Consider the following 21989-nt stretch of genomic DNA (forward strand, 5'->3'; position numbering starts at 1 on the left):
CATTAGTGTTTAGCTTGACCCACTATGCCGGAGGCGAAATTTAACTTATCATGTGTATTCTTTTTCTGCTCGATTTTAGAGTAACCCTCCACCGGGCACTTTAAGACAATATTTATTTATTATATATATAAGCTTTCTACCATTACTTTATTTTATATGAAATTCCTTTTACCTCAATATTTGCTCAAAACTAATGTCAAGAAAGTAATTAAGAGAAGTGACTAACGAATGTTACACGAACGTATTTAAGTTACTCACTAACTGCTCGTTCCCCCGCTAATGAATTGCGCATAAAATTTATTTTGTTCACTTATCACTAATTGATGAATTACAATTACCTTTACAGTCGACCGTCTAATAATTAATATTTAATAAATTAATAACTCTAATAATTAATAGAAAATTAAAGGAACCAACTTCGTTCCACGTCGGATAATTAATAATTCTATTATCTAATAATTAATAAAATATAAAATATATATTCTATAAAAATATTAATTATTAGAGGGATTTTTCTAAAGAAATATATAATAACTGATGATTTTTTTGGGGCAACAATAACCTTGATCAATGAGGTGGAAACTGAAATATCATCAAATTCTGACTTTCTTGTTCGTTTGAGAAAATTTTAAAAAAAGTTATTAGATAAGCAAGTAAAAGTAAATGAAGCATCTCTAATATAAAATGATATTAAAAATTAAATTACTTTATGAATACATTTTTTTGATAATTATTTTTTGGTTCAATAACAAATTGATATTTTTTAAATAGATCTAAAGTTATTTCTTTTGTATTGAGTGATTATGAAGTGTATTTAGTCAGCTTTTTATATTATAGTATTAATATTAGGTCTACGAACATATATGCTTTAAAATATATTTTATACTTTTTATAATTTTTTCTATAAAGATTCAATAAATTAATAATTTTAATAATTAATAAATTTTTAATGTATCATGTATATTAATTATTATAGGGTTGACTGTATACAATAATATAATGAATAAAGTAGAGTAAAAACAAAATAGTTAGTGATAACGTAGTAGTATAATTAGTAGAACCTACTAATTATACTAATTATAATACTATTACGTTATCAGTTATAAATAAGTTATGTATAATATTTATTTTTATTTAACTAATTGAGCTGGTGATTGAACAAACCGAACCAATTGGACTCCGGTTACTTCACAAATTCAGTCACCGCTTTGACTTTTAAAACACCCATAAAAACCAAAATATTTATAAAAAATAAAATAAAATAAAAAACAAAAACTGTTTATCGTATCAGTAAAAAGCGCGAAACTTTTTTAAAAATCAGTTACACCATTTCTCTTCTTCTACATAATCTCATGAAGCTCCTCTTCTCTATTAAACGCCGTTACACTTCTCTCCCATCTCTCAATCTCCACTACCCACAAACCAACGAACCCAAAATCCTCCATTTCTGTAAATCTGGTGATCTCACTCACGCACTGAATCTTCTCAACTCCCTAGACTCAACCAAGCTTTCTAATAAGCCATTCATCTACGCTTCTCTCCTTCAAACTAGTACGAAACTTGGCTCTTTTAGCCCTGGTCTCCAAATCCATGCACATCTAATAAAATCCGGTCTGGAAACTGATAGATTTGTAGGTAATAGCTTACTTGCTTTATATTTTAAATTGGGTACTGATTTTCTCGTGACGAGAAAGGTTTTTGACGGGCTTTACTACAGAGATGTGATTTCTTGGACTTCGATGATTACGGGTTATGTTAAAGTCGATAAATCGAATAAAGCAATTGAATTGTTTGGGGAAATGTTGGATTTTGGTGTTGAGCCTAATGATTTCACTTTATCTGCTGTTATAAAGGCGTGTTCGGATCTTCGGGATGTGATACTTGGTAGATGTTTTCATTGTGTTGTTGTGATTCGTGGGTTCGACTCGAATCATGTTATTGGTAGTGCTTTGATTGATATGTATGGGAAGAATTATGGAGTGGAGGATGCACGCCGGATGTTTGATGAATTGCTTGAACCAGATGCTATTTGTTGGACTTCTGTTATTTCTGCATTCACTAGGAACGATATGTATGATAAAGCTTTGGGATTTTTTCATTTGATGCAGAGGAGATTCGGGTTGGCTCCGGATAGTTTTACGTTTGGAACGGTGTTGACTGCTTGTGGTAACTTGGGTAGATTGAAGCAAGGGAAGGAGGTGCATGCTAAGGTCTTTACATCAGGGTTTAGTGGGAATGTGGTTGTTGAAAGCAGCCTGGTTGATATGTATGGGAAATGTGGTTTTGTAAATGAATCTCAACTTGTTTTTGATGGAATGCGTGTAAGAAATTCGGTTTCTTGGTCTGCATTGCTTGGAGGATATTGTCAGAATGGAGACTTTGAATCTGTCATCAGGATTTTTAGGGAAGTGGGAGAGGCTGATCTCTATAGTTTTGGAACTGTTCTACGCGCTTGTGCGGGATTGGCGGCAGTAAGACGAGGGAAAGAGGTGCACTGTCAGTATGTGAGAAGGGGCGGTTGGAGAGACGTTATTGTAGAATCAGCTTTAGTTGATCTTTATGCAAAATGTGGCTGTATTGATTTTGCACATAGAATTTTTGCAAAGATGTCGGTTAGAAATTTGATAACTTGGAATTCAATGATCTGTGGGTTAGCCCAAAATGGAGGAGGGCAAGAAGCTCTTAAAATGTTTGATGACATGATCAAGGAAGGGACGAAACCTGATTACATTACTTTTATCGGTGTTCTTTTCGCTTGTAGTCATACAGGTTTGGTTGATGAAGGGAGAACGTATTTTACGTCGATGATCAATGAGTATGCAGTTAAACCGGGAGTTGAGCATTACAGTTGCATGGTTGATCTCCTGGGCCGAGCTGGTTTACTAGAAGAAGCTGAATTACTGATAGAGAATGCAGATTGCAGAGATGATTCATCTCTTTGGGAAGTTCTTCTTGGTGCTTGTGCCACGTGCAGAAATTCTGATACCGCAGAGCGCATTGCAAAGAAAACTATGAAATTGGCACCTGACTACCACTTGAGTTATATTTACCTTGCTAACATCTACAAAGCAATAGGTCGATGGGATGATGCTGTAAATGTTAGGAAACTAATGGAAGATAGAGGAGTTCAAAAGATGCCTGGAAAAAGTTGGATCTCCGGTGATAGAAACACGACTTCTCATTTAAATGCAAGCGGAGTAGGCTAATGAATTTAACATAACAATATTAACATAGGAATTTCAATGTTCTACACTTTGCTGGGTTCCCGTATACCCATGCTCAATCACTATGCTTATCGCTTTGACTATTGTGTCATACATTACAGAATAAAATCTTCAATGTTTGAACAAGTTGTTTATGTACAGTTTACACAATAGGGATCTGGTCATTTTCTTTTTCTCAAGTTTTTTACTTCAATATCAGCTGCATCTTCATCTTCAAGGTCAGAATGCCGTAAATCAGAATCAGAATCGGAAAATTCTTGAGAATCAAAACCAAATTTAAGCTCTTGAACAACCAAAACGGCAAGATCATGCCTGTTGGAACTTTCGAAGGCATCAGCAACAGCCATGAAAACGGAATCACTGGGCTTGACTTTTTCATATTTTAGTTGGTTATATATCCTCTTCACACCCTCAATCATGCCAGCTTTACCATAACAATGAACCAGATTAACCGAAGTAACAATGTCTGGTTCGAGACCCTCATCCTGCAATTTCATAAATGTGTTCAGAGCCTTGTCATATTCCCCTGCTGAGCCATAAGCATAAATAGCAACATTGTAGGCAAACAAATCGAGAGCTATATCTGCTTTTGTGAAAGCCATGCAGGATTCAAGCGCTAAAGAATGCAAACCGACTAGAGAGAAAACAGAGGTAATGACAGCTTGTCTAGCATAAGGTTTTCCTTCATGATAGTGCGACTCCAGCTGCCTTACAGCTTCAGCCGGAAGTCCTCCTTTCTTCAGCACAGTAAACAATACTTTGAAGGTCCCCTCGTCAGGGAATATTTTCTTTTTTATCATCTCGTGCAACAACTTGCCGCATTCAATTAACTGACCATTAGTAGCATAACATACCATTACCTGATTATACGACATAGACTCCCGTAGTAAACCTGACTGTTTCATTTCCTCTGCAACATTGATGGCTTCATCAAGCATGCCCATGCTCTTGTACAGATACATCATTGTTCCATAGGATAACGCATCTGCAGAACCCTTTTCTCTCAAATTTTTGAAGACCAATTCAGCTTCAGATATCATCCCGAGATCTGCATAAAGACTGATCATGCTATTTGATGCAACAATATCTGGACCGCCTTCCAAACACATCATCTTTTGATACAATTGTTTTGCACTGTTAAAGCATCCTAGCTTGCTATAAACCTTAATAAGGGAAGTCAAAACTATTTGATTTGCTGAAATCCCATTCTCTCCCATCATATTGAAATATTCAAGAGCTTCTGTAACTTCTCCAGCCTCTGCATATCCATTAATTAAGGCCCCATACACAACTTCATTAGGTTTAACCCCCACCTTTACCATGTTTTTGTAAACATCAACTGCGTCAGAAAGCTGGCCTAGACGGGAGTAGCACGCAATAATAGACGAGAATGTAAGACATTGTGGTTTAAATCCTGCTCCTTGCATTTCAGCTAGCAGGTCCATTGCTTGATCTACTAAATCAGCACCAGAGAACATTTGGATTAGAGAATTATAAGTGCACTCGTCAGGCCAAGTGCCGTGATTCCTCATGCTCCTAAAGAGAGAAAATGCTTTCTCATAAAGCTTTCCCATACCATAAGCTTTGATCATGACATTGTATTCCAAAATGTCTGTCTTTTGAGCCGCTGAAGTCCACTTCTTATAAAATACAGCCTCAGCTTCAGCCCAAAGCCCCTTTTCAGCATACACATCTATAATTGCTGCATTTGTCTTTGCTGACAAGCCACCATCAAACTGGCACTTATCTAAAAGGCTCTGTGCTCTATCAAGCAACCCTTTGTTAACATACATCTTAATAATACCAGGTATTGAATGCCCATCAATATTTTGCGAAGATTTGTCAATTTCTTCCATAATAGCCTCTGCTTCTTTCACCATATTCCTCCCACATAATTCATGAAGAATAGTCCGGTGGCTTACAGTATCAGGGAAAAGACCCACCTCCCTAATTTTCCGATAACATCTGATGGCTGCATTCACGTCTCCTGCATCAGCATACAAAGACAGAAAGATGTTGTAAGTTCTCGTATCAGGAGATATTCCCCTTTCTTCCATCTTACTCATCAAAGCCTCTGCTTCTGACAAATTCCCACGGCTTCCACAAGTAAAGATCATAGTATTAAACGTGATGGCATCCATTGCCACCCCAGATTTCATCATATCTGAAAAGACTTCTGCTGCATCATTCAGACGCCCTGCCTTCCCATACATATCGATCAATGTATTATATGTGGATGTTAGACGTGGCTTCCTAACCAGACTTTCTGCATCCGACGATCCTAAAGATTTTGGAGTATGTACTCTCCCACCTGTTTTGAAAAGTTCAGTTGACAAAAAATGCTTAAAGCTAACTGGGGAAGACCCAGGCCCATTTTCGTAGTCACTCGTAGAATCTAATTGGAGCTCATCTAACTCAATCCGCCCAGCGCACCAGTCCTTATAAAACTTATGCGCACTATCAAACTCCTTGGCATCTTTTAAAACCTTAACAACCGTATTCATTGTAACCTCATCAGGATAAAGCCCTCTAACTCTCATATGCTTAATCCACAAAAGTGATTCCGTAACAAGACCAGCCTTACCATATACATCAACAAGCATCCCATACGTATTATTCGTGGGCACAACACCGTTTTTCGCCATTTCAATCCAACAACGCCGCAGTTCATCCCATTTCTGAGCTCTCCCCAATATTCGAAGCACAATATTATAGTGAATAACATTCGGTACATAATCTTTCCTCGACTTGAAAAACTCGAAAACCCTAATCACTCTCTCCCAATTTCTCTGCTCTTTAAGAATAACAGTTTGCTCTTTCGGATTCAAATTCTCACAAAATGAATTGAGGGTCTGCTCAATGTTATTAATATCACAATCCAATGACTTCAAAATTGAAGGCAACTTACCTCCATAGCTCTTCTTTTTACCATTATAAGAAGAGTTCTTAGTGGGCAAAGTTAGATTCTTTGAGAGACAGTGAAGCTTAAACCCTAGAGAAACCCTAGTTTTTTCTTCTGGGTTTTTCTGGTTTAGTGAAAATGAGCATATAACACCATTATGTAAAGATGGGTCGCTTAAAAACTGGTGTCTTTTATCAAAGCTGTGATTTTTAGACTGATTGTGACCAATAAAGATGGTAGCTTTACAAGGAGAATTAAGGGAAAGAAGCTTACTTGGAGAAGAGATGGGATGGTGATGCTTGAATTTTCTTGAAGTGTGATTGCAACTGTAAGTATAAGAACATCCGTGAAGCATCTTTAGGTTTAAATTTAGATGGGTGTGCACTGAACTGAGTTCTATACTGCTCTACAGTTCCCGCTACACGCCATGCCGGAGAAAGAAACAGAACATACTTGATACTTTTCTTTATTTGAAGAGAAAAGGATCATTTATGCTTTTAAATTTGACTCGAGAATCATCTAAGCTCTTAATGTCCAAAAATTTTTAAATAAGTCCCTAATATTTTAAAAAATAAACAACCAGACTCCTCAATTTTGACAATCAGGCCCCTAACATATTTTTTATGAGCCAAAATTGGAGTATTGGGGTATGATTGTTCACTTTTTAAGACGTTAAGGACATATTTGAATTTTTTTTAGATGTTAGGGTCTTATTTGATTTTGTAGACAAATCTTAGCGCATAAATAAATCTTTTTCCTTATTTGAATTTGGCATTGCTGTTAATGGGGTGAGTGTGTATGTCTGTTCATATTGGATTGGGCTGTGTATGAAAGGTGTGTGGGTTTTTTCGCAAAAATATGGAGGAAATGACGCGAGTCACGGGAAAAAGACAATTTTTCTCAAAAATACGATGCGGCGCCGATCATTGCAGAATTAAGGTGGAAGTTGATCGGAGCTGAAAATTTATCTTTTTTCTTACTTTTTATGATTTCTTCTTGCAATAATACGATGTCCTTTGTTTCTGCTATTTTTTTGAGTTCTTATACACCGACAAAGACGAGTGAGACGATATGATGGCAATAAAGACATGTATAAAAGTGGTAAACCGATATTAAATCTGCAACAGGTAATTATGTCAAAGTAAAACTGTGATACATCTGTGGTAAATTAAGCAAAATAGTGTATTTTAACTTTTATAATTTCAATAATAAAGTAAAAGTGTATTGTTTTTTTTTTGGTAAACTAATAGTAAACTAATTGTAAATTTGTTTTTACAATAAAATAAAAGTAAAAAAAGTTGAAATTAAATTTAAGTACACGTTCTATAATATTGATAGTAAATTAAATAATAATTTATTTGAACATTTTATAATTCAAAAAATAAACAATAATAAATTAGTTTTTTAAGTAAACCGTTAGTATATTTATTTTTAGTAAACCGACAATAATAGTTAACTTAAATTACAATTTATGGTATATTTATTAATTAATAGTTTTAAGTTTTACTAATTTTATTTTAATTAATTGTTTTAATTTTTATTAAAATTCAATTCAAATGAATATATATAAGTCACTTAGATTAGATGTTATGAAAAATGATACTATATTTTTTAATTTCTGAAAAAGCTGTGTGTTTTCAAGAAAATGATAATGCACATAAATTTTATTGTAAAAACAGTAATGAACAATTTAGCAAAATTCTGTAAAAAAATAAAAATCAATACAATACAAAGATTAAATCATTTATACTCAATAACATGTAAAGATCAGCTTTGATCATGTTGCTGCCTCGTTCACTATAAAAAAAAAAACTCTAGCATGAATCCTATCCAGTAATTTCTAATTTGTCAAATACTTTTCAGGCGAGAACAAGTATTTAGACATCACATTAAGTTGTTTTAGTCCTAAAACAAAGCCAAGAATGAGAAGTATAGTTTTGAGTCCCATGGACGAAAAGCTTGTGTTTTTACAGATGTGGTTATAGTGCAGCCATCATAGTCCTCGTTGCAGCTTCCCGCTTCACCTGTGCAGCTTTTCCGCTGCCTCGGAAATACATGTAAACTTGCTGCAAATTTAAACCAAGAAAACAAACCAACTTCAGCAAGTTACAAAGAAAATTGGACCGACTAAAAACTGTTTGATTTCAAGGAAACATAACGGGACCTGAATAACCCAGATACTGAGCACGGATTCAATGCAGAAACATCCAAATCCGATGAAGTAAAATATCTGCATATAGAATTCCATGTTACTCGCATTAGCCATTTTGAGAAACTATTTAAGCTTAGATATATTAATTTCAACTATCGATTTTTTGGAATCTCAGAAGATTAATCAAACTATTGCTTCATTAATCCCAACATGCATTAAACCTCTTCATACATGGTATGGAAGTCATTTTTAAAGGAAGATAATAGCTAAAAACTTACCCCAACTAAAGCATGATCGCCAAGAAGATCTATAGCAGGCAAAATCCCTCTGTCCAAAATATCAAACCAAATATTATAAAAGTGTAGAAATTACTAATGCCCAATTTAAAAAAATTACTCTACAGTCTACAAGAGTGTGGCATACGAGAGCATTGTTAATCGCAAGGAAAAAGAGCCATATCAATTGGCATCTTTTGTAATTTCAGGAAAAGAAAATCCAATAAAAAATGGTAATTCTGAAATACCATTTCCTTCTTTTTAAAAGCAACCTTCAAGAAGCCATGATATCATTGTTTTCGGAGAAAAATCTCACAATTCAATGTAATTGAAAACTTACGCAAGAGATTTCCCCTTGAAAATGATTGGAGGAGCAACAGCAGCAAAGACACAAAAGCCAATATGGATCTGCACAGTAAACACGAGAATGAATAGGAGATTTGCAGAAGAACTTCAAAGAGAAAAAAAGATCTGCATAATAATGTGAACAAACTTACCAGGTAAGATAAGAAAAACCATCCAAATTTCAAAGCACTATCAGTCCTGTAAAAGAAATTGGCACGCGATTCTGTTAAAAAAACTGGTGCTAGGGCAAAACCATATAAGAAAAACATGTAGCAGTTTTCGTTATTCAATAGAATTCCCCAAAGTGCACTATTCATCTCAAGAAATGCACATAACTATACAAAATTCCACCACGCAATCAAAGTAATAGTGCTTTCATTACCTCCCCCCTACCTCCCACAGAATATCACATTCTTCAAATTACTAATTATACAGTCAAACAATTATTCATTTGCATGATAATGCATCACATGAAACATGTATCAATAAGGATTTAAAATTTTAGAAATACGAATTTGAAAAAAACCATTTCTGGGACAATTCTTGTAAGACATACATGTGAAAATCAGATCACGTCACTTTCATTAATGCCATCTCAGTAACACATTACAGATATGAAGCTTCTATAATCATCAGGGGTATAAATTGCACAGTAAAAAAATTCACTGAGCATAGTAAAATGAATAGTTAAACCCATCCTAAAGGGAAGTACATAGCCTCATAGGTGAAAAGCATTCCCTGTAAGCAGTGTTGGTAAAAGTAATATGCCAAGTACGAAATGATCTAATATTAATACCTCATTGCACGATACAGAGGGCGATACCACATAACATATGCTCCAGGAACCCCTGATATAAAGTAGATGATAGCAAGAAACCAGATTGTTGGGCCTGAAAAGGAGAAAAATAGCACAAATTTAGACTAGAAGTACGCTACAAGCAGAATTTTAGACCCAAAAGATAAAGCAGTTTGGATAAAAAAATGAATTGACACTGCAGCAATTACTTTAGGAAGATTTTAACCCACCTTCTCCCTTAATCCAAGCAGTTGTCACTGCCACAATATTCCACAGAAGACACGCAAACAAACCTGTAATTTCACAAAGATTACAAGTTATTACAAACATCATCTTAAACAGTACATATATACTCCTCATAAACAAAGATAAGGAAACCGATAACACACTGCTTCTGAGTTCTAATTTACTAACAGCTGAAATTTTTCGAAAAACAACCTAAATCAATTATGGGAGCCTCAAATATAATGGAGAAAGGTATGTAAAATCACCATGTTAGTGGCAGCAAAGATTTAATTTTCTTATACGAATTATGAGACATTGGACCAAAACTCACCCAACAAAGTTGTAAATGCGACATATTGCATCTTTTGTAAATGGATTGGTATTTCAGTTGCAATGTCATGATGAATAATGGGAAAAAATGGCGGCCAATTCTTCTCTTCTATTACGATTCCAGCTGCCATAACAAATGCGAAAGTACATAGTTATATAAAATAATTTTATAGCCTCACAATTCATCAAACAATCAAAATAAAAATACCTCGTGATATTGCATCTTCCCTCCGCTTAAGGTCCTAAAGAACACCAAAAAAAGAAGACTTGAAATAACTAAAGAAAGTTCTCTTAATGTATAGAACTTGGCAAACCTTATCTAAAAGGTATTTTGGTTCCAGTTGTAAGCAAAAAGTCACATTCTAGATATCTTAAATACAAATAACAGAAAAAATAATAATTATAATCATTGAGATTATGAGAAACAAGGCATCTTTTTGTAAAATTACTACATTGATTCCTCTCAATAAATTCTACATATTAATAAAAATATCTATAGCAACAATCAAGATATCAAAGGACATCGAGTTTTTTAGGGAGCAGTAGATTATAATAAAAGTCACCAATGCATGTAAGCCACAAAAATATAGGTGCCACACCTGTTCCCTCTTTTTCAATTCTGCCTCTTTAGCTTGGAGTTCCTTCTCCTTGGATTTCAAATCCTGAATTTCAAAACAGTTTAAATAAATAAATAACCCAAACAGTAAATTTACTTTATGTATAACATCTTGAAGTCTTTCAATACCTTTCCATTGTCAAGAGGAATATCAATTGTCGCACCACGATCATACGGTTCATGAGGAAGGGGCGAAAGCGCTGCAGGAGGAACACTCGTAGGATTCTAGAAAGTTTACAAGAATGTAACAGGAGAAAACACAAGAAAATAGATCAATAATGTCACCACTGTATCTGAAATGACCCGGTAAAACCATTTCACAGGATAAAAAATGCATAAACAGCAAAATAAAAACGTAAACATTAGTTGTAATATATCACACTGCTAGAAAATTTCAACAAGAATAAAGCTGAAACTAAAGAGATTGACATTTGACACATAACAGAGAAGGCAAGTGTAGAAAGGCATCCACAACAAAAACTAATCATTTTTCTTCTTTAAGATAATTGGTAAGCAACCACCATTAGTCTAGTATAGATGAATATGATCCAGCATTCCCAGTTCCATAATGATGTGATGGATAAAATATTTTCGACTCCAAAAAAGAGACAAGCAAAAAGCACCCAACAAGTGAGAGCAGAGCATCTATTACGATAAATCATCAACAAAATCATACAATTAGTCTAAATGAACTAATACAGTGCCAATATCCTACAAACTGCAACTCCACCCCTTAAAAATACAATTAAAAGAAGAAACAAAAACAGATAAATTAGATTCCAAAGATGAAAATAAAAAAACTTACTTGCATATAAAAGGCGCCTCCACCATAATTCGACTGCCCTGATCCTTTTGCTTTCGCTTTCCCTTGATCCTAACGCCATCAAACAAAATGTTAACAAACAACAACAAAAATTTATCTAATCATTACTCAGAGATATGTACACACATCGAAAATGGAACATAACAGCTTAAAAATACATCACATTACCATAGCTGCATAGCATTATTAATAAGAAAAACACATTCTTTCTATAAGTTCAATTAATAATATCATAAACTTAAGGCACTAATTCCTAAAAAAAACTCAAATTCTTATTTCTTTTAGATGCCAAATAAGGTGACATTATAAGATCTGAAAAATTGAGGAGTTCAATTTTCATCTACTTTGCTACACAAACAATACCACAAATGCAAAATTAACCTAACATAAAATTTAAAAAAAATCAAGCATTTTATGATCAGATCTAAAACGTAAAACAAAATTGAAAAAAGCGTCATTGCATCTGAAGTACAAAGAAATGGAAATGGTGTTCATACCGCAAATGGATTGACCTCTTCGTCTTCAAACGGATTAGAATCGTAGCGACTCATTGCAAAAAGATGTAAAGCTTTAACGAACTAATAATAAAAAGATCTATGAGTATGGAGTAAGAAAAAAGAGAAACAAATTTGGTGAGCGTTAGAAATGTAAAAGGAAAGTTAACCGTTGAAGAAAAGTTTGTTTGTTTCTCAGGAAAAAATGAATGGGAAAGTAACAGAAAATTAGCGGGTGAGAGAGAGAGAAGGAGATAATAAATTGGGGGGAAGGATTTTATATTGTGGTGCTTATTACATTTATTTACTTATAACTAATTATATTTTTCATGTGTTTTTTAGAATTTAAAAATGGCAGGTGCAAAAATGAATCAAACAAAAAAAAACAAATTGATTACCTTTTGCTCGATTTTTTTCGGTTCTGTTCGGTTTTAGACATAAAAAAATTAACCGGAAGATTGAATCAACAAGAAAAATCAACGGAACTTACTTGTTCAATTAGGTTCGGTTTGAAAAAAAAATACATCCTTATCATTTTAGCTCATGTTGATTTAAAAAAAAAATAAGTATGGTCGATTCAGTTCGAACCGAATGAACACCTCTACGGATAATAGACGGGACAATCCTAATAATTCACATTTTTATTCATTGGAGTCATTTTTAGAAAATAATGGTTACTTACTTGCAAATAATATATATTTGCGTAATATAAGCTTTCCATTAGTTTAACATACTATATTTTCTCGTGTCAAGTCTCTTTAACACGTCGTTCCGATTTCCTAAGCATGGTTAGGTTATATTACGCAAAATGTGCATAAAAAAGTGAAGGTAGATTAGTATATCGCGTCTTAAGTCTCTTTAACACGTCGTTCCAATTACCTAAGCATGGAAAGCTTATATTACGCAAAGTGTGCTGAAAAGTGACGGTAGATTAGTATATCGCGTCTCAAGTCTCTTTAATGTGTCGTTCTGATTACCTAACCATGGTTTGGTTATGTTACGCAAGGTGTGCGTGAAAAGTGACGCTAGATTAGTATGTCGCATCTCAATGCTCTTTAACGCGTCGTTCCGTTTACCTAAGCATGGTTAGGTTATATTACGCAATGTCTGTGTGAAAAGTGACGCTATATTAGTATCTTGCGTCTCAAGTCTCTTTAACGCGTCGTTTTGATTACCATGCTTATTAACCCGTCATTCCGATTACCTAAGCATAGTTAGGTTATATTACGCAAAGTGTGCGTGAAACGTTACGCTAGATTAATATGTCGCTACTCAAGTCTCTATGATGCGTCGTTCTGATTACCTAAGCATGCGTAATAAGAGACGCTAGATTAGTATGGCGCGTTTCAAGTCTCTTTAACGCGTCGTTTCGATTACTGTGCTTATGTCGCTTCACAAGTGTCTCTAACGCGTCGTTCTGATTACCTAAGCATGGTTAGATTATATATTACGCAAAGTGTGCGTGAAAATTGACAATGTATTAGTATGTAGCATCTCAAGTCTTTTTAACGCGTCGTTCCGATTACGTAGGCATGGTTAGGTTATTTTACGCAAAGTGTGCGTGAAAAGTGACGCTAGATTAGTATGACGCTTCTCAAGTCTCTTTAATGCGTATTCCGATTACCTAACCATTATTTTTAGAAAATAATGGTTACTTACACGAGAAAATATATATTTGATCAAGCTTCTGGTTTACCTTGTTAAACTAATGGAAGATTGATGTGGACTGACGTATACAATATCAAATAATAGTATGTTTTAAGATTAGATGGTGCATTACAACCAAAATCTCACTATCAAGAATTACCAACAAATGATAAATACAAAACAATCAGGGGTTATCAAATTTCCACATCATTGTATAATTCTAATCAACAAGCATCACAAATAATTTTTCACAAGAATTGGTTTGTTCCATTTTTTGCAGCCGGTTCGGTGATGGCAGGCTGTTTTTCTTGAACAAATATGAGTATGAAACTGAGATCTGAACAGTTCTGGCTGTGTTAGCAATTGGAATTTTGTTTACAGTAGATCAGATCCATCTTCTTGAGTTGAACTTCAGCACTTTACATGCACAAGCTTAGATGAGGAGCACTACTTAATAGTTTCAGTCAGTCGCCAATTGACTCGTTGCTAGGTCGTTCTCTACGAATCATGTTCGTCAGATCCTGGACAACTTCAGACATTGGCGGCCTGAATTCTGGCTGATTCTGCAATATAGGATTGAAATTAGATGAAAATTCTATATCCTTGGGTAGCAAGCTAAAGATCATTTCGTTTTCATACTATACTCAAAAGTACAACAGTAACATTACACATGATAGCAGAAATGGTAACTTATTGGGAACTTGGTAACCAAATGCATGAAAGATCGGAAATTCTCACCTGGACACATCGAGAAATAATGTCCGCGAAGTGCGATAATGATTTGGCAGGGTATTGTCCATTGAGAGAAGGATCAACCATCTTGGATAATGCATCAATGTCATGAAGCTGAGGGATTGCCCATCTTACCAAAAACTGTTCACCTCGATTTCGTGTTCTACAAAGTTTTTGACAAGGATATGTAATTACTAGAAAGAAAAATCGGCATACAATGATAAAAAAAACAACATTCTGGATAGTTTTACCTGTCGTAGGATTTTCGTCCTGTCAAGAGTTCTAGCATAACTACTCCGAAGCTGAAAACATCACTGTGGACGGTATAAATTCCCGACTCGAATTCAGGAGCCCCATAACCATAAGCTGTTAGCAGATGCCCTGACAACTGAAAATAAGTAACGTTACATAATTAATACATGCCAAAGGCAACAGAAGCTTCCTGCACCACTTTCTCTACAAATAATTTATAACATATCGAAACAAATCCTACAATGCAACTATGGCAGTGGAGAAAAAAGCCACAAGCTGCTTTATCATTGTCTTTGGCCACCTTAATATTTGCAGGTTTACAAAAAGTAAACGCTGTGTAGGGAAGAGTAATAGCTATAATAAAGGTCCCAAGAATATATTTTGACACTGGAAACTGTTTCTGATAACATTCCATTGGATACTCAAATCTATTATCAGGGATGGGGGAGCAAACTCAGTCTGGCACCAAACTGGGCAACAACAAAATGACTTTCATGATGCCAATACTATGACTTGCCTGGCTAACAGAGCCTGATGATATAAGTGGAGCCAAACCACAATCTGAGACGCGCACATCAAGATCATCATCAAGGAGAATGTTGGCAGATTTGAAATTTCTGTGCACAACAGGTGGATGACAGACTTCGTGCAAATACCTTCACAAAGAACAGAAAATCAGCAATCATAAACAGAGATATACCTCCAAAGACGACTCCGCACTCCTAAAAAATACTTCACTTACTGTTCAAGATATCAATAATCATCTTTTACTAGTAGTAAGTGCATGAGTATTTCTAGTTGATTGCTATAAACCAGCCTGTATTCTACTTAATGTGACATGGGTACTAGATATTCAATCTCCTAGTTTTTCCAGCTATAAATATCTAGAAATGAGTAGAGTGTAAACTATTGTTTTTTGCATAATATTATGAGTACTCATATTATTTTCTACCAATTAGAATGTTTGATTGTGGACATGGACAAGTTTGATTTTGAGCTATATCTAAAAAACAAATTGAGCTTCTAACTAGCCAGCCCATTGCAAAGTGAGTTCAACTTGGGTTGAAGGATGACATCTAAATGGATACTGGACTTACTCTAAAGCTCTGGCAGCTCCAAGTGCCATCCGTATGCGGGTGTTCCACGAAAGCTTCTCCTTCAATTCGTCATCCGAATGGAGTGCATCCTGCATTGTCCCATTACTGCAATATTCATAGATTAGAAGCCTTTGATCATGCTCTGCACAATAACCCATGAGCTCAACAACATTAGCATGTCGGATCCTATCAATATTGTTAACCAGTTCAATAAATTCTTCGTCTTTCTGCTGGCTTGAGGCCCTCGTGTCCAGTTTCTTGACAGCAAGAAGCTACAAAAGCATTCAAAACGATTACATGAAATTAAAGCCACTATATAGTCATCGTCTCATACATATAATGTCAAACAAAAGATTATGGACAATGTATCCCTATTAAGATTTCAGCACCCGTCAGAGGTCATAATCTAGAATCATACCTTCCCATTAGGAAGCTCTGCCCTGTAAACATTTCCCAGCATGCCTCCTCCAATGAGATTGTCTTGAGAAAAGCTATTGGTGTATTGTTGAAGGGATGCAATGGTGAATGACCTAGCAGAAGTGAGGGGGTTTTGAACTTTAGTAGGAGATTTTGTGGTGCTTGCTTCTGTAGGAACAACAGGTGTAACAATGACCTTCTCCACTGAAGGTAGGGAAGGAGGTGGTGGAGGAGGAGGTGGAGGAGGAGGCGGTGGAGGTGGAGGTGGTGGAGGGGGGTCCATGAAAAATGAATCCATTCTGCTTATATCTATGGCATAATCATCCCGCTTTGGTATTCTGGGCATATTTCTCTCGTGCACAACTTCAGGCTTTGAATTATTCTCCTTAGCTCGTACCACAGCCTCCTTTGGAACTGTTAGAAAATTGAAAATGTCATTTACTAATAAAATATAAATTTGTTAAAAGAGAAGATGGTACAAAGTTGAACCTTTTTCTGTTTCAGTAGTCGGTCGGTCCAAGGACCCATGGTCCCTTGGATTCTCTCTGTTGCCTTTAAATGCACCAACTTGATGCCGCTTGAAAATTCTACTAGCCTCATGCCTTCTTCTGCTACATCTTGGCATAAAAAGCACCAGTGCTATTACCAAAATTATAAACAATATTACACCACCAATTGATATCCAAACAACTCTTTTAGTAGTTAGAAATTTTTTTCCTCCAGAACTTGATTCCTTTGGCGAAGTCGGCCCGTCAACAGGTTTGCTAGGTGTTTTTCCAGATGAAGGTGTAGATGGTGAAAATGGTGCTCCATGGATCCTTGGTGATGATGGCGGCATCAGTGGGGATGCCGGTGCAGGTAATGGAGAGGCAGTATCATTGAATGGGTTCCCGTCTTTTCTGCACAAGTAGTACTATCTTAGCTAACAGCCTAGTGACTTGACCAACAACTACAAGCATAGCCGCTGTCAGCGCCATAGCTAATTTAGGCCTGATTTAAACGAAGTTTTCATATAATTATCGAGAATTCAGTAATCATATTCTAATTTGGGGATTGAGATATGATTGACATAGTTGTTCTTGGATATATGAATATCCGATGGTTTAATTTACATAGGTATAAGCATGAATCATATGAAATGCAAATAAGTATTCACTGAGTTCACCTGAAATTTGGAATGGCCAGTAGTTTATCAGGTATGGGTCCTGAGAACAGGTTATTCTCAATATTCCTGTTTAACAAGGAGAAAATGGCCGAGTAATTAACAAATTGAATTCCATAAAACTTAACAATGGAGTTCCAAAATAGTAAATAGTCATGTAAATCGGTAGAGAATTGTAAAATAAAAAAGGTTCTGGGATATTACAAATCTCTCAATGAAAGATCTTGAAGAACGTCAAGGGTCCCAGACAGCTGATTATCCTGCAAACGTCTGCCAACTTAGTTGTTAGCTTAATGTACATAAAAAATTGGTATACTCAAAATGCATAACCACAGTAACTCACAAGGTTGTCAGACCAATCAAATTTTCAAATGAAGGAGGTAGCTGCCCGCTGAAATTGTTACTGGATAAGTCTCTGCACACATAAAAGGTTCCATTAGCTACATTGAAATTGAAGTGCGAACCTAGCGATGAATAGCACACAAACTTTAAAATGAGAACCTACAGATTGATCAATCCTGCAAGGGACTGGAAAGAATCTGGTATCTCTCCACTTAAGAAGTTGTTATTCAGAGACCTGCATAGCATACCAAACAAAGATATTAGCGTGTAACATACAACATCGAGACCAAGAACCATTCAAGGAAATCTTACAAGGCTGTTAGCAAAGTCAGAGATGAGATTGAATCTGGGATACTTCCAGTAAAATTATTTGCTGCAAGGAAACTGTAAAGGGTAAACATTATCAAACGAAACTATAACTATTGCTAAAACAGGTGCACAATGGGTATCTAAAACTGAAGTTCACAAGGCATCCTTTGACAGATATCATGAAAATAGAGTGTCATGTCGAAATGAACATACAAGTTCTGCAAAGTAATGGGCAGATTTAATGGAATGCTTCCCCCAATGTGGTTGTTGCTTAGATCTCTGAAACATAAAAGCAGCACAACGATTAATCATAATATCCGAGAATTATTTCAACAGAAATAATAATACCTGCTTTTACAAGTAATTAAAATATGAGAATGAACGGCTAGCGCCTATTCCCTAGTGTGCAATAAATGTGAGGCAAGCACAAAAGATACCTAAACCAAATCTGTTTAGATGATTGGAAATTCCTTCATTGATAGATAGCATGCAGAAGAGATGTAATCATCTATAGAGTATCCATGTCATCCATTTTTGTATAGAATGAAAATCAAAAACTGATTCTAGTGACAGTAGAAGAGCGAAGAATTTGATATCAATAGCCAACTAGATGATAGACATGAAGAAGAGAGACGGACAGAGAGTCAGAGAGGGTACTACTTACATTGATCTGATAGAAGTGAACATGCCCAAGCTATTACCAAGTTCTCCTCCCAAATTAGCTCCATTTAGAACTCTGTAAAACCCCACAATAAATCGAAACAAAAACCATAAGCGAGGCTAACATTATGAATGTAAAGAAAGAAAACTGTAACTTGGGGATAAAAGTCAAAAGAACAATAATTCCATACATGGACGTTATGTCTGAAAGCTCACAGGCAACACCTTGCCACGGTTCGCCACATGGATCTCCCGCAGCGGCAACCCATCCGGGCAGCACAGGAGATCCCAGTGAAGTGTATAAGCTATTAATTGCAGCAACTAATTCAATCAAACCAATGCAGGTAATAAGATTCAAACCTCCAAGTAATAATAACAAAATAAGTAACTAACTAACATTAATGCATCCCAAAATGGGAAAAAAAATACATAAATGCTATATCTTCAGCTTAAACTGAACAATCTTGGACCTATTAACAATTGCAGCAATGCCATTGAAAATTAACATCATATATTGCTTAACTTCCTTACACATCCCACATTTTCCCAGAAGCCAAACAAGCAAAACAAAGAAGTAAAATTACCATCAGTAGGATTAGTATCTCCAAAGGAAATTGCAGCTGAGTAGATCAAAACAAACCCAAAAAAGGCCTTTAAATAGATCTCCAAATTGAAGTACTCCTCAACTTTACCAGATCTCTTCATCTAATAATTATCTCAACTCCTCCTCCACAACATCAATCATAAACTAACTCTCCAATCTGAAACAAATAAAACTCTTTAATAAAACTTTAAAAACACTTTAAAAAACTTAACAGAACTGAACAAATAGATAAGAGAAAAGCAAGCAAATTTACTGGGTGGTAAGTGGTAACTACTAATGTTTCAAAAGAACTGAACTTTTCAAAAGAATGGAAGCTTAGGAGCTAAGATTCAATGAATTTGTGACAGACATAAAAGAAAAAGAGACGTAAGCTTAATAACATCAGAATTCAGTAAATAAAATTGTCATATAGTATTAAAAAAAGACTTTAATTTTACCTGTAGAAAGAACTGGAACCAAAGAAAAAGCAAGAAAATGTGCAATAAATAAAGGTACGGGCAATAAAGAAAGTTTCTTTCTTTTTGCTTTTGTTTCTCTCTCTACTTTCTTGGATTTTCTCTCTCTAGAAAAGAAAATTTTTAAGGAAGTAAAAATCAAAAGATAAACAAAACTGTGAAGTAATGTCTGAAGTAAGCAGAGTGTGTTTTGTTTTATCCTCTGATAGTGGTAATGAAACTTTATTTTAAAACAAAAAAATTTGTTTATTTGATGTTAGAGAATAAATTAATTTTGACGCGCTGCGGCGGCGCGTGCCAACTTCTATTTATGGACTTTATGGGAAAAGCGGCAGTGTGTGTGAAAGTGCTAATCTTTCAGTAAAACTGTTAAAAGTGTTAATCCCAACAAAAAGTTAGCGTTCAGTCTACATTGGCATTTGGCAGCTCATTCTTTAGTAGACTCCAATTTAGACTGAACTCTGAAAGTAAAAGTGGCAAATATGCCCTTAATATTTATAATAAAGTGCAAATGTATCCTTAATATTTGAAAAGGTACAAAAAATATCTAATGTGTTTGAAAAGGAACAGAAAAGCCCATCCTTTTTAACGGGAAGTTAACTTATACCAACAAAAGCGGACATGAATATCATTAGTCCTGCGTATACTAAATATATAATAACTATACATCTTATCTTATTCTTCTTCTCATTGAGAAATCAAATAAAAAAATTAAAAATGGTAAATTTATAAAATTTATTGATTCTCGTCAGTTTTAACATTATTGAACGGTAACTTTTGTTATTATTTTATGTAAAATTTACGAATTTTGTAAACTCCCTCAATCTAAGCGACTTCATATGCATAGACTTATAAATTACAGTTATATAACTTAAATTAATATACTCCTACTAAAGTAAATAGTGGTATTAAAATTTAGTCAAAACCCAAATAAATATGGTATTGAATGGGGAGGAGAGTGATACGCATGTGGTTGGATGCGTGTAAAGAAGATAACATTTGTTGCGTACATTTCTTAGCATCAAAATGTCAATAATAGCCGCCAGCCAGTTTTATATGTTATTCACGTGCGTTGTTCCTCCTGCTTGCATAAACTCCATTTTATCCTCTGGCAAAATACACATTTGGATCCCTGTATTTTCTCATTTGTTAACATTAATTCATTTATTCTATTTATCAATTTAAATCCTTATATTTTTTATTTTATAGCTATGAGGTCCCTCCATCACGGAAATAAAGTTCGTGTATTTCAGGCGCAGTTAGTACGATAGATAGAAGTTATTATTCATTTTTTATGTTAACTTCAATAAAATTTAGTCCCTGCACTTATAATCTGAATTGATATTGACACCGATTTTTTATGATGATAGAAACCAATTTATATGATTGAAAGTATAAGTGTTTAATGTTAACAAATATAAATAGAGGAATTCAATGCCAAAAATATATATTACCAATGAGTTATACCTTAAATGGTAAAAGTGCTAATAATAAAATTAATAGGTCGTGAATTCAAATCCTCTTTCTTTCTCTCTCTCTCTCTCTATATAGTTTCTATAAAACTCCTATCATGTACGATTAGGTTAAATGGGAGAAATGAATTTGCACTATTTTTTAGAGCATCCCCAATGATATTTTTTAAAATAAAAGCATATTTTATAAAATAAAGAGCATCTTAAAGATAAAAAGTGATATTTAAAATTTTACTTCAATGGACTCTCTAATATTAATTTTTTATTTTATTTAGTTTTAATAAATAATAATTAAATAAAAATATTAAAAAATAAAAATGTTAAATTAATTGACTATCTAATATTAAATTTTATTTTATTTTATTTTCTTAAATAAAAATAATAATAAATATTATATATTAATAAAATTATTTATTTATTTATTTATTTATTCAGTTTTTTATTAAAAGAAAAAATATACTAATATTTTAATGTAAAAATAACCACTTTGTTTTTTAAAATTTAAAATTCTACCATTTGAAAAATGAAGTAGAGAGTGAAAATGGTTGTCCACATGTGGAGAGTCATTTTTACTCTCTACTCTAAATATAAAGAATAGAGAGTCTATTGGACTTCTAATTTATTGTCAAACTCTTTAATTTAAAGAGTTTGACAATTT

The 21989-nt window shown here is 34.4% G+C and overlaps 4 protein-coding genes across 7 annotated transcripts; 1 reads left to right on the forward strand and 3 right to left on the reverse strand.

Annotated features, from left to right (window-relative positions):
- The first annotated feature begins 1280 nt into the window (after nucleotides 1-1280).
- On the forward strand, nucleotides 1281-3403 carry LOC126655639 (pentatricopeptide repeat-containing protein At1g03540). Its single transcript, XM_050349882.2, has one exon. It carries the CDS (start codon nucleotides 1353-1355, stop codon nucleotides 3204-3206), a length of 1854 nt encoding a protein of 617 aa, XP_050205839.1. The 5' UTR covers nucleotides 1281-1352; the 3' UTR covers nucleotides 3207-3403.
- LOC126655638 (pentatricopeptide repeat-containing protein At1g73710) lies at nucleotides 3161-6604 on the reverse strand. Its single transcript, XM_050349881.2, has one exon. It carries the CDS (start codon nucleotides 6479-6481, stop codon nucleotides 3386-3388), a length of 3096 nt encoding a protein of 1031 aa, XP_050205838.1. The 5' UTR covers nucleotides 6482-6604; the 3' UTR covers nucleotides 3161-3385.
- Nucleotides 6605-7808: 1204 nt separating this feature from the next.
- On the reverse strand, nucleotides 7809-12465 carry LOC126657521 (secretory carrier-associated membrane protein 1). The gene is made up of 13 exons (XM_050352226.1): nucleotides 12186-12465; nucleotides 11671-11739; nucleotides 10995-11090; nucleotides 10849-10911; nucleotides 10458-10491; nucleotides 10251-10373; nucleotides 9925-9987; nucleotides 9695-9788; nucleotides 9051-9096; nucleotides 8894-8961; nucleotides 8557-8605; nucleotides 8291-8356; nucleotides 7809-8192 (listed from the first exon to the last, which is right to left on the reverse strand). The coding sequence occupies exons 1-13, from the start codon at nucleotides 12237-12239 to the stop codon at nucleotides 8106-8108; spliced, it is 912 nt and encodes a 303-aa protein (XP_050208183.1). The 5' UTR covers nucleotides 12240-12465; the 3' UTR covers nucleotides 7809-8105.
- Nucleotides 12466-13916: 1451 nt separating this feature from the next.
- LOC126655408 (protein STRUBBELIG-RECEPTOR FAMILY 3-like) lies at nucleotides 13917-20023 on the reverse strand. Of its 4 annotated transcripts, none has more exons than XM_050349589.2 (17): nucleotides 19842-20019; nucleotides 19385-19561; nucleotides 18992-19121; nucleotides 18805-18876; nucleotides 18354-18419; nucleotides 18144-18215; nucleotides 17995-18066; nucleotides 17833-17904; nucleotides 17694-17759; nucleotides 17493-17558; nucleotides 16817-17226; nucleotides 16329-16741; nucleotides 15911-16182; nucleotides 15331-15469; nucleotides 14813-14949; nucleotides 14568-14724; nucleotides 13917-14392 (listed from the first exon to the last, which is right to left on the reverse strand). In XM_050349589.2, the coding sequence occupies exons 2-17, from the start codon at nucleotides 19503-19505 to the stop codon at nucleotides 14294-14296; spliced, it is 2364 nt and encodes a 787-aa protein (XP_050205546.1). In that variant the 5' UTR covers nucleotides 19506-19561; nucleotides 19842-20019; the 3' UTR covers nucleotides 13917-14293. The 4 variants fall into 4 exon arrangements, with proteins under 4 accessions (XP_050205546.1, XP_050205547.1, XP_050205548.1 ...); XM_050349590.1 differs by lacking the exon at nucleotides 19842-20019 and adding an exon at nucleotides 19658-19782; XM_050349591.2 differs by lacking the exon at nucleotides 19842-20019 and having other exon boundaries at nucleotides 18992-19105; nucleotides 19385-19469.
- Between the last annotated feature and the right edge of the window lie 1966 nt (nucleotides 20024-21989).

Source organism: Mercurialis annua, linkage group LG7 (genome assembly GCF_937616625.2).
Source record: "Mercurialis annua linkage group LG7, ddMerAnnu1.2, whole genome shotgun sequence".
Lineage (NCBI taxonomy): Eukaryota > Viridiplantae > Streptophyta > Magnoliopsida > Malpighiales > Euphorbiaceae > Mercurialis > Mercurialis annua.

What these genes read in the sequence shown, in the direction of transcription:
- LOC126655639 (XM_050349882.2), top strand. Translation starts at nt 1,353, where the DNA reads ATGAAGCTCCTCTTCTCTATTAAACGCCGTTACACTTCTCTCCCATCT.
- LOC126655638 (XM_050349881.2), bottom strand. Translation starts at nt 6,481, where the DNA reads ATGCTTCACGGATGTTCTTATACTTACAGTTGCAATCACACTTCAAGA.
- LOC126657521 (XM_050352226.1), bottom strand. Translation starts at nt 12,239, where the DNA reads ATGAGTCGCTACGATTCTAATCCGTTTGAAGACGAAGAGGTCAATCCA. An exon ending in GAGGCGCCTTTTATATGCAA is followed by an intron (nt 11,091 to 11,670) that starts GTAAGTTTTTTT and finishes TAAACTTTCTAG; the next exon opens with AATCCTACGAGTGTTCCTCC. An exon ending in GCGATCATGCTTTAGTTGGG is followed by an intron (nt 8,357 to 8,556) that starts GTAAGTTTTTAG and finishes TTCTATATGCAG; the next exon opens with ATATTTTACTTCATCGGATT.
- LOC126655408 (XM_050349589.2), bottom strand. Translation starts at nt 19,505, where the DNA reads ATGAAGAGATCTGGTAAAGTTGAGGAGTACTTCAATTTGGAGATCTAT. An exon ending in CTTTCAGACATAACGTCCAT is followed by an intron (nt 18,877 to 18,991) that starts GTATGGAATTAT and finishes GGGGTTTTACAG; the next exon opens with AGTTCTAAATGGAGCTAATT. An exon ending in CATCAGGCTCTGTTAGCCAG is followed by an intron (nt 14,950 to 15,330) that starts GCAAGTCATAGT and finishes ACTTATTTTCAG; the next exon opens with TTGTCAGGGCATCTGCTAAC.